Source organism: Pyxicephalus adspersus, chromosome Z (genome assembly GCF_032062135.1).
Source record: "Pyxicephalus adspersus chromosome Z, UCB_Pads_2.0, whole genome shotgun sequence".
In the NCBI taxonomy this organism is placed as follows: domain Eukaryota; kingdom Metazoa; phylum Chordata; class Amphibia; order Anura; family Pyxicephalidae; genus Pyxicephalus; species Pyxicephalus adspersus.
The window spans coordinates 71,089,064-71,101,161 of record NC_092871.1 but is presented as its reverse complement, the minus strand read 5'-3'; the positions used below and the strand labels follow the sequence as shown (position 1 = coordinate 71,101,161).

General features: G+C 41.4%; 1 protein-coding gene across 1 annotated transcript in view; it reads right to left on the bottom strand.

Annotated features, from left to right (window-relative positions):
* Positions 1-361: 361 nt before the first annotated feature.
* The window catches only part of ADGRD2 (adhesion G protein-coupled receptor D2), a 258,692-nt gene continuing 246,955 nt past the window's right edge, over positions 362-12,098 (bottom strand). The window contains exon 21 of the mRNA XM_072430618.1: positions 362-602. Coding sequence (XP_072286719.1) covers positions 571-602 — 32 coding nt within the window. The 3' untranslated portion in view covers positions 362-570. The remainder of the gene's footprint in view (positions 603-12,098) is intronic.

The window sequence follows — 12,098 nt, the reverse complement described above, 5'->3', positions numbered from 1 at the left end:
TGTAATTATATAACATGATAAGTAAACTAAAATAATGAGTATCGTGCCATAAAAAGCTGTCCCTTTTCTTCTTCATGTAACAAAAGCATAATACTGGAATGCACTATAGAATATTGACTTTACCTTGTTTTTAATTTGGATCTAAACATTTCATCTAGAATTATTTTAATGTATATGTATAAGCAAAAGCAAGTACATTTTTTTTATGATCCCATTATTGTAAAATGTTTAGGCTTTAGATATACTTTGACTTGACAATAACTATGAATACTATACCTATGTTATTTGCTTTACAACATTTTGAGGACATTTTTTTTACACAGCCTAAAAAAAATGCCCAACTCTTTTTTTTCTACTTTTTTTATTATAGGCTGACAAAAGGACAAACGTGAACACAAATTCTTTTGGTTATTTTACATTATAAATTTTAAACAGTTAGTACAACAAACTGAAACCATCCAAGAGTTCTTAGGCATTTAGAGTGTTATATTTTTCAGTCAGTAGGGAAAAGCTTCACTTCTTCTGTCAAAAAGTGGATCATCAGGTTACTATATATTGCACATCCTCCTGCTACTGTTCTTGAATTTCACTTTGGCAATTACCTAAAATATATACAAAACACTAAATATTAAAAAAGGGATCATGGAAACTAATGAAACAATATGAACAAACTACTTTTTAACGATTTATAAAGGAAACTAGTCTAACATTATCTGTTAAAAAGAAATAGTAAAAATAAAAAATACTTGTTGAAAAAATGTACTTGCCATAAAATTCCTGCTCTCCCCCTGCTCTCCCCCCAATCTGCTAAACTGCCAGTTAGTAGTAAGCAGCACACAGAGATGGTACTCTAAAACTTGCAAAAGCTCAACAACTCAGAGGTGTGGATGATGTGTTTTTCAATAAAGCAACAACAAAAAAAAGATTTTGTGGGGAGTACAAATAAAATATTCTTAATAACTCAATAAAGCACATGTAATATATTGCAGATCAACAATCCCTTAGTGGCTGGAGTGGTTACACTTACTGTACTTCTTCAGTGAATGAGGAGGAATGTAGCCACCCTTAGAAGCATCTCTGGGGGAGTGATATATTTAGACTTTACATAAGTTATAACTAGAGATGAGCGAATCGAAGCTGACGAAGTGGAATTCGATACGAATTTCAGGAGAAATTAGATTTGCAACGAATCCGAATTTCCTCGCGATTCGTGGTAACGAATCACAATTTTTCCTAAAATGGTGGCTACACGTGTGAGGACATGGGGCAAGGAACTCTGGGAAGGCGGGATGACCCATAATGGCATGCAGCCAATCAGCAGCCAGCCCTGTGATGTCAGAGCCCTATAAATAGGCTCAGCCATCATGGATTAAGTGTTCTGAGTCCGGGGTGAGACGTATGCAGGCGCTAGGGAGAGTGATAGTAAAAACCTAATTGTGAGAAAAAAACTCAAAAAACTATTTATAAGTGCAGGGAAAGGATAGGGAGGAATCATTTCACAGCATCTTAGTGCAGGGAGAGATGTCAGAAGGCACTAGGGACAGTGCTAGAAAAGCAGCCAGGAAACCAGGAAACATTGCATGCACTTCAGCCATGTGAGATTGAGAAAACAGCACATGTGTTTAATGTTTGTAATAAAATATAGGACTACTGTCGTTCTGCATTTTAGCCACAAGATGCCGCTGTTTCTGAGCACAGCTAAACAAGTGGCCAGTATTTGTATATTGATAGGGGGTGTGCTTGTTCTGGGAAAGACAGGAAGCAGGAAACAGGAAGGAGGAGAGCAGACATCTTGCAAGGACTGTGTGTGTGTAAAAGAGAATCCATTCGCATCCAAGGGTCAGCGTGTTCCTAGAGACTCAGAAGCTGTGGCTGAGTGAAGCTGACAACCATCCAAGGTAGATCCTGTCCAGAGGAAAGAGGATTGTTGTCCAGAAAGGCTGAGAGAAGCTGAGGAACGGAGAGCTGTCTGTCCTGCAGGACCTCATGTTTGCTGAAGAGACTGGTTGCTGTTTTTCAGTTTAAAGACATTGATGGATCCAGAACAAGACCCGGGTCAGTAAAATCGTGCACGCACCGCATTATAGGATTGGCGCCTGAAGTACCAGAGACTGAGATTATACCTGCAATAGTTAGTGAGTTAGGGTCTATGTATGTGGCAGGTCATAATAACCAATCTTGAAAAAGGACGCTGTGCTGACCTCTGGGGTGAATGTATTTAATGTGTTTTCTTTGGGTTATTGTTTGGAATTTTGTTTATTGTTATAGTATGCAGTAAAGTACTTCCTGTTTTATATAAATTGGTGTCAGTGGGCTGCTTTTCCCTGTTTGTGACTTCGCTGTATCCTAGAAAGCCCCCGGTACACGGCTTACAGCCACTCGTACACCGCAAAGCACACCCTCCTCGAGCTGCAGCTGCAGAATGGCATCGCCCAACATAGGCTGATATGCAACCTTTCCACCCGTTGGAATTCCACCCTCCATATGTTGGACCGACTATACGAACAGAGAAAGACCATCAACGAATTCTTGATGATCCAAGCAAATAGGAGTACTCCCATGTGTAACTTCGATGTCAGCCAGTAGCAGCTCATGCGTGACACCTGCCTTTGCCCAGGCCCTTTGAGGAGGCCACGTTATTTGTCAGTCGCCAGGACTACGGGATGAACAACGTCATTCCACTGCTTCATGTCCTGGAACAGATGCTGATAAATCTGGCTGGTCAGGGGACTGGAGAGGTGGCGCCTAGATCTCACGGCCACATGAGCCCTGTGGGGGCTTAACTGGAGGAGGAGGAGGACATTGGAGCACAGGCAATGATTAAGTAAATGGGTGGTTTTTCTACTCAGGTGACAGGAGAGGAGGAGCAGGAGCAGCCAGAAGACCAAGGGGGAGATGAGGAAGACGAGGCAGAGGACCCAGACACACTGTGGCAGTATGCAGTGGAGATGGAGGCAGAGACTCCCTCCGAGTCACTTGCAAAAATGGCCCGCTGTATGCTCGCTTGCGTAGTGACAGCCAAATTGTCACCATTTGGCAGAGGGATGGCTTCTGGCTCTCCACCTTGTTGGACCCTCACTACCGGTCCAACATGGGGGCCTTTTTTACACACGCTGAGAGGGAGGACAAACTGAACTACTACAGAGACAGTTGGCCTCTGCCTATCTGCGCCATCGTCCACTCTCTCGCAGGTCTGACCGGGGGGGCCCTCTGCACTCACGTTCCACTGTCATGGCTGCTGGGGAGGGGTGTGGTGGCAGGAGCAGTACCAGCTCCATCAGCAGCAGCCTGAGTCTAGAGTTGCTGATGAGCAGCTTTCTTCATCCACATAGTGAAGGAACTACTCACCAGCAGCTAGACATAGAGCAGAATCTGTACCAGCAGGTGGTGGCATACTTGGAGTGCACCCTGCCGGCCGTCATTGAAGATCCGCTGGACTACTGGGCAGCCAAACTGGATTTGTGGCCGCAACTGGCCGAGTTTGCCCTGGAAAAGCTGACCTGCCCAGCCAGTAGTGTGGCATCAGAGCGGGTGTTTAGTGCGGCGGGGGCCATAGTTACCCCAAGAGGAACTCGCCTGTCCACACAAAATGTGGAGAGACTGACCTTTTGTCAAGATGAATCAGGCGTGGATCAGCCAGGATTTCCACCCACCAATGCCTGATGCATCTGATTAGATAATCCATGCCGCCTCACCCAAACCTTGTCAAAAGAGACCGGTTTCTTCTGGCTACCTGCCTCAGCTACTACTCTGATGCTGCCACCCACCTGATGCCACACATCAGATGCCAAGTGATCCTTCTTTCACCCACCTTCGTCAGTGGGTACTGATATTGCCACCCACCGCCCCACTCTGTCACCGGGTCACTTTGTGGTCTCCTGATGCTGCCATCTCCACTCTGTCACCTTGCCACTCTGTGGTCTCCTGATGCTGCTGCCATCTCCACACTATGTCACCTTGCCATCCTGTGGTCTACTCATGCTGCTGCTGGCATCTCCACACTATGTCACCTTGCCACTCTGTGGTATCCTCCTGATGCTGCTGCTGCTGCTTCTGCCATCTCCACACTATGTCACCTTGCCACTCTGTGGTATCCTCCTGATGCTGCTGCTGCCGCCACCTCCAGACTCTGTCATTGTGCCACTCTGTGGCTTCTTCATGCTGCTGCCAACTCCAGACTCTGTTATTGTGCCACTTTGTGAGCTCCGCCTGATGCTGCTGCTGCCACCACCTCCAGACTCTGTCATTGGGCCACTCTGTGGTCTCCTCATGCTGTTTCCACCTCACCACTATGTCATTGTGCCACTTTGTGGACTTCTCCCACGCTCCCCACTCCATGACTGGGCCACTATTTTGCCTTTTTGGTCTGAATGACATCACTATTTATTTGACCCTTCTGATCTGTCAGAAGGAAGGAAAAAAGAGACGCACAACGGATCCTGTCTGTGTAGCAGCTGTAAGGCTGCTAGCAGCTGTAAGGCCTGTATAGTCCCATCAGAATTGGCTTATGATTTGGTAGCCAAAAGCAGGAGTGGGTACAAAACACATAAGACATGCAAATATTCCATTCACGTGTCATCTCTGTTTTGGATCCACTCCCCTTTTTTTTGGCATTAGCAATACTGATGGACTATTGAGCAAATGCTGACTGAGTGAAGGCATATGCTCCATAGACAGGATCCGTTTTTTGTGGGTTATTGTTCTGACGATCAGAGTAAGGGCAAAATAATCAGTGACGTCAACACAAACTTACTGCTGACACCCTCTCCACTCTGTCGGGGGGGCTTTACTTGTATAAGCGGTTAATATAACATGTTCTGTAGACATCTAGGTGGAATCAGCTGACGAGGATGTAAAAGGAGTGCGCTTCTTCTTGATGCTAACATGGACCTGTAAGGCTCAGTTCATACTTGAGTTATTTGGTTAGTTTAGGCCCTAAGACTGCCCAAATAGGTGAAGTGAGCAGTGATTCTAATAGCGACGCCTGTCATCTGCATGTCATACTGACTCACAGTATTATTTCACTACCACAGCAGACTCCCTATGCTTGTTACTGCAAGGCTTCTACACCACTAGCAAGGCTCTCTGCAGGCCGGAAATAGACGTTTTTTAACTTGTTTCGCTGCTAATAAATTCGTATCAAAGTGAATCTTTTTGAAAAATTCGCTCATCTCTAGTTATAACAACAAAAACAACAAAGAAGAACCGTGGGTCCAAGAAACCACACAAAGGTGGTGTTTAGTTTGACAACAATTATAGGGTGTTAATAACATACAAAATACCATTGTCCTACAACTATTATTATAGTTGTACAGAAAATACAGTCATAAAGATATTCAAAGGTACTGTCATTGTATACAACATATCAATTCACTGATTGCTTTATCAGGGTGCTCTCAATCATGAAGTACTAGACAGAGTGCACTAACATTAAAGATGATCCAGACTTGATGACTAAATAGGTGTCATCAAAGTCAAAAGCTTGTTGCAATTTTATACACAACCATGTAGTGTGTTTACTGACGCGTTTCGACAATTAAGGCTTCCTCAGGGGTATCATTTCCATCCACCTAGTTTTTCTGCAAGAGAAGAACTTAGCAGAGGAACTAGGTGGATGGAAATGTGCAGCGTGTGAGCAGATTAAGGAGAACACTGTTTTGAGCAGGAGGATTGAATAAGTACCTAAGTGAATTGGAAGGAACCTTTTTTTGATAATTCATGGTGATCAATAAATTGAAACTGAGAGAAACAAAGAGGACCTCTGCAAAAACTGAATAAATAACTGGAAACACCCCAAATGGTGCTGCCTCTGACCATCACCACCTAATATAGGTGAGACTCCATGTGCATCAAATCTCAGATATTCCTGTTATGTTCCTGAAGAAGCAGAATCTATCCGTGAAACGCGTCGATATTGAAGGGGAACACCAATCTGGTGGTGACCCCAACAGGAATATGGCTGGTTTTGCACATTTTTAATCTAAGTTTTATATGTTAGATATTTGTCAATAAAAGCTATACAATTTTATTATTTACAAGAAACATGATAAGATTTGTCTTCCTTTGCTTGTAAAGTCCCATGTTGTTTGATCAGAATCTTTTCAGTTATTTTTTTTATTATTTGTTGGGGATGCAACTTGCTAATATGAAATAGGTTGGACACTGCACAGGAGTAGTATTATTCCTACAAATGTTTCAGTTTGGGGGTCTGAGGTGAGAATATTTCATTGTTTTTCACACAATTTGCGTATTTTGTTGTGATGAATGTTGAATCTGTTGATAATTCTAGTTGTATGGTTGGATTTCTTCTGTAAGTGTAAATCCTTATATATTTACTCTTTCTTTGAGTATCCACGTTCCAGGAGTCTTGCTTGAAGAGCTTTTGATTCAGATGGAAATCTTCATCTGAAAAACATTTCTGCGTAGCTGTAGGTATTGGCTATAGGGTATACTCTTTAAAGTATAAACTCTTTAAAGAGTTTAAACATTATCATGTTAAATATTGTTCAACTTGTCCCCTTTAAATTTGTAGACTTCCATATCTATCATCAATTGATATAGCAATACTAAATGTGATTAACCATTTCAATGATCATGTATGGTCATATATGGTATTTATGTTTTTTTTTTTAATTTACAACCAAATGTTCTAATAAATACCTACTAATATGCGTTTACATTTATACAATGTTTAATTTATGATTTGTTTAGTCCGTAAAGTCTTTATGATACCCCTGAGGAAGCCTTAATCAGTGAAACGCATCAGGTAAAGACACTAAACTGTTGTGTAAATAATTGCGACAAGCTTTTGACTTTGATGACACCTATTTAGTCATCAAGTCTGGATCGTCTTTAACCCCCCTAGCAGTCTGATTCTGTCCAAATTTCTGTGCAAAAAGTCAGACAAATTTTTTGCATGGAAATTTAATTTACATTGTAAGCTATACTTCTTAGGCAAAACTCACCAAAATATGTCCAATAGTTATTAAACTTTATAAATTTAATAATAAACTTAAAAAAAAATATATAAAGTTTAACATGTAATATAACTATACAGCAGCAGATAATATATATATATATATATATATATATATATATATATATTATATGAATATTTTTTTGTATTGAATCCAATGTAAAGTGATTTTTCATTTCCCATCGCTAACTCCCGGTTGCACTGACGTCACGGGAAACCCCGTTGATCTTGGCTCTGCATTTGTCGGCTGGAGATCAGAGAAGCAGGAAGGGTCCCCAGGACCTGCAGGGACGAGCAAGACGCCGAGAGGGACAGCGATGGAGCAAAGTAAGTGTGTTTTTTTTTTAGGTTAAAGTAACCCCAAATGTGACTCGGGATTTACTTTTTGCAAGTAAAATCCATCCCAAGTGGGGATCAGGAAATTTATCCTATAAGTTGTATACAATGACAGTACCTTTGAATGTTTTTATAACTGTAATATCTTTAGAACTATGATAATAGTGGAAGGACAATTATTAATCACTATAATTGTTGCCAAACTAAACACCTCCTTTGTGTGGTTTCTTGGACCCATGGTTCTTCTTTGTTGTTTTTGCAGTTAAAACTCACATTTTTAGGTGAGTGAGGTGGTGAGATTCTTCAAAATATCCACCATTTGTTCTAATGAGAAGCTTTGCACATTCTTGGCATTCCTTCATTAAAATTCATGAGGTAGCCATGTTTCTATTAACTGGTGTGTTAACAGTAATTTCTTGAATTTCCTGCCATCATAATGTGTTTGAGTTTATCAGTTGTGATGTCATGAAAACCATAAAGTACCCCAAGTAGATAGTTTGGGATGAAGTTGACCACAGAGTAAAGATAAAGCAGCCAACAAGTATTCAGCACTTTTGGGAACTCCTTAAAGACTGTTGGAAAACCATTCCAGGTGATTACCTCATGAAGGTGACCAGGAAAATGCCAAGAGTGTGTAAAGCTGTGTGTGTAAAGCTGTGAATATTCTAGTTTTTTAACACTTGTTTGTTAACAATGTGTTCTAATAGGATATACTCTGGTAGTATGGAAAACTCTCAGGAAAAAAATATATCCATCTCTCCATATTTTTCTAGATTTTTGAGGTTCTAACGTAGTCCTGCTATTCCACAGGGCGAGGACTTAAAGGCATACACCAACTGGGAGCATAAAACCTAACACACTTCTTTCAGTTGTTTCAAAAAACTCCTTTGAAACACATACTAAGTCTCACTTTAATAGCAACTATGGCTTCTTGGTCGGAAATCATTTCTACTTCAACAGTTAGTTACTGGGGGGAGATATATTTTTATCCAGATTTACATTTACTATTCTACATTATGTCCTGGACACTGAGGAGGATTGTGTGGCCAAGGTACTACAAGGCTATAACCATAGCATATGCTTATTGTAAATGCAAAATGGAGGGAAACCTAAGTCTGCATAATGCATAGAACATACATGGGATTTCAATTCCCCCATGGGGGCACAGACATACCATCCATGAAAGAATTCTGTCCAAAATGTGGGGAGCACAATGCATTTCTGGCATGTCTGTGGATTTGTCTGCCTATTCAGAGCTTTTGGTCACAAATCATTGAATAGATAAACAGAAGCAGCAAGTAGAAGCAACCAGGCCTCCAATAAAACCTCTACTTATGCTATTTATATGCTCTTTTGACAATGTATACACATCTGTCTGTTAGCAGAACAGAGGGCAATTATGCAAACATTTAAACCATCTACAGTGAAGGATATATCTACCGGCTTGACACACTTATTGTACCTAGAAAAACCTAAAGCAGAAACTGAGATGGATTGTGACCCACACACCGACCATTTTTTCACTAGATGGTTTACATTTATACTTAATACTCTTCTAGCACAAAAGAGAGAAGCCATACTTACGTCAATTCGCTATACAAAACGCTATGATATTGAATCAATACAAGACACAGGAATTTCAATATGACTTGAACTGGTAAAAGGAATTTACAAATAAGCCTAAAACACACAATGCTTTTGTTTTTGCTTTATTTTATTTACAGCCCTATTTAATGTGACAGCGCTATGTAATATGATGGTGCTATATAAATACTGCTTCATAACTGTGTTTTAAGAAGAAGTCTCTATTGTATAATTGCAGTCAAGCTAGAAAACAATTAATTTTAAATCTGACTTGAACTTTGATAAGTGATGTTTGTGAATCATTAGTCTATGGACCTGATTCATCAGGCACAATCGGAAATTCGCCCGCGTGCGCATACTCGCGATGCGGCATCGGACCCCTCCAACCTATTTATCAACGAATTTTCAGCCATCGAAAATACACTGGCATATTTTCCCGGCGTTTATCAACTAAAAGGATCTGGCATTTTGAGGAGCACATCTCTGGCAGCTTGACACTAGCGAGCTTGCATTACAAGTCAATCTTTCCCTAACAATACATTCTTTCAAATCGCACACATTTTCCAGTTAGCCCTAAATAAAAATGTATGATGTGTTCAAATGTTTCAAACATATATATTAGCTTAGAAATAAGCATATTTTTAAATGACCTAATATTTTCAGGTTTGGAAAGAGTTAACTGATTTCAGCTGTTTACATAGGGGCATACCTAAACGCTTACAATGCCTAACCCAAGGATCCGCCTAGTGATAAATTCCTGAGTACTCTGGCAGGCCGAGACCTAGCTTTTGCCAGTGGACTAGGTCATCCACCCACGTTCTTGTTTGCTTCTATAGATATATCTCTCTATATATCTATATCAATATATATATAGTGGAACACACTACTCCCCCTCAGCCTCTGGCTGATCATCCTTACAGCACCTGAGTCCAGGAGAACACATCCCAGCCCTGCCTAGGATTGGCCAAGGAACCCACCCCTCTCTTACCCTGGCCAGCTCCAAGGCCCCAAAGAACCTGGCTTTTCACAAAAAGCGACCACTTTCTTCCCCTGGAGCCATTATGACAGGTAATACCTCATTAGAGGCGCAACGTACCTGCCATGTAACACTTTTCTTACCATTTGAATGGACACTCTGTCATATATTCCCCCCTCCTATGTTCGAACCCATGGGGTCAGACACATTCTGCCACCATACAAGCCCTGGATAGGGCGTCTGCATTCCCCTGCAGAGGCCCTGCATTTTTCCCATTCTATGCTCCACTGTAAAGTGAAAATCCTGCAGGGACAGATACCAGGCCCTGGCAACCCTGGCATTCTTGTCCTTAGCCTTGGACATTCAGGTAAGGGGTGCGTGATCGATAATTAACCAAAACCGCCGTCCCACCAAATAGTACCGTAGAGACTCTAGCACTCATTTGACTGCCAGATACTCCTGTTTCACGGTACTATAAATATTTTCTGTCAGAGATAGCTTCCCACTTAGGTATACCACTGGGTGTTTCTCCCCTCTGACCACTTGGTACAGAACAGCCCCTAGATCTACACTAGAGGCATCGGTTTGTACTACAAATGGCCTCTTAAAGTCTGGGGTGATCAGCACAGGTTGTTGGCACAATGCTGCCTTTAAGTCCCCAAACGCCTTTTCTGTTTTGGAGCTCCACGTTATCATCACAGTCCCTTTAACTTTTGTAAGTTCTGTTAAAGGCGCTGCTAAGGGGGCAAAGTTTGGGATAAAATGTCTGTAATACCCTACCATGCCTAGAAAAGTTTGCGCCTCATTCTTGGTTCTGGGCTTGGGCCATCCTTGGATTGCCTCTACTTTGCGGGTTTGGGGTTTAGGAAGACCTCTCCCTATGGTGTAACCCAGGTATTGCGCTTACTCCAGGCCTATGGCACATTTTTTGGGGTTTGGCCGTGAGACCTGCCTGCCTGATGGAGTTCAGCACCGCTCGGACCTTGGAGAGGTGACTTTCTCAATCACTGCTGAAAATTACCACATCATCCAGATAGGCCGCAGCAAAATGCTTATGTGGTCTCAGTATTTCATTCATCATATGCTGAAATGTGGCTGGGGCCCCCTGGAGGCCAAAAGGCATTCTCGCATACTGCCAAAGAGCCTTGGGGTGGCTTCCTCTTGTAAGTGAACTTGCCAATACCCTTGGGTTAAATCCAAAGTAGTAATGAACCTGGCAGGGCCTAATTTCTCCATAAGTTCATCTACCCTTGGCATGGGATAGGTATCAAACTTTAAGATTGCATTAAGCTTTTCTTTAAGCAGAAATGCAATGATCCATTGAGCTTTGGGACCAAAATAATCAGGCTGCACCATTCACTTTTGAACTTTTAAATAATCACTAGGTCCAGCATTCTGGCAACCTCCTGTTCTACAGCCTGTATGTTTTGGGGTGGCCCCGGAATCAAGTATTTTCATATTTTTATACTATATTTATATTTCAAATAATTGCAAAGAGAGGGCAAAGAAAGAGGTTTGAGGCTCAAAAGTAGTAAGTCAAAATATATTGTATTCATATGTATTAAATTCATACACAATAACTTCATACATGTAAACATAAATGAAAAATAAAACCTATACAAATATTTTTGTGTGTGCTTCCTAGTTCTGTTATAAATCACAGAGGTAGGGTAATCCACTAGACAGGATGGTACTAACATAATAAAATAAAAAAAATTAGTAATAATATGACCGTGTTTCCGTATACGTCCGCGGCGCGTTTCGCCCGGGTTGGGCTTCCTCAGCGGTACGTGACTTAATACGATTGATGGTCTACACATACAAAAGGATTACAGGTTAATAGGGTTGATGAATATCTGAGCTCTACTAGAGAGATCTCAGGTACCTTCAGATGTGGCTACTGTAACTAATGTAATTGGATAAGAGACATAACTACCATTACCCTACCTAATGGTACCAACTTCAGACACTTCCACCATATAGATTGCAACACTCCTGGTGTAATTTACCTGATTACCTGTATATGTGGAGCATTTTTCATAGGGAAAACAAAACGTCCTTTCAAAAAACGAATCTATAAACATGTACTCCATTGAAGTTGGTAAAAATACTACACCACCCATTTGCCACCACGTGGGCACGAGACATAACTTTGACGCACAAGCAATCCAATTTTTGGACTTGACCCTATTCCTTGCAGCCCCCGTGGAGGGCATTTAGATAAGA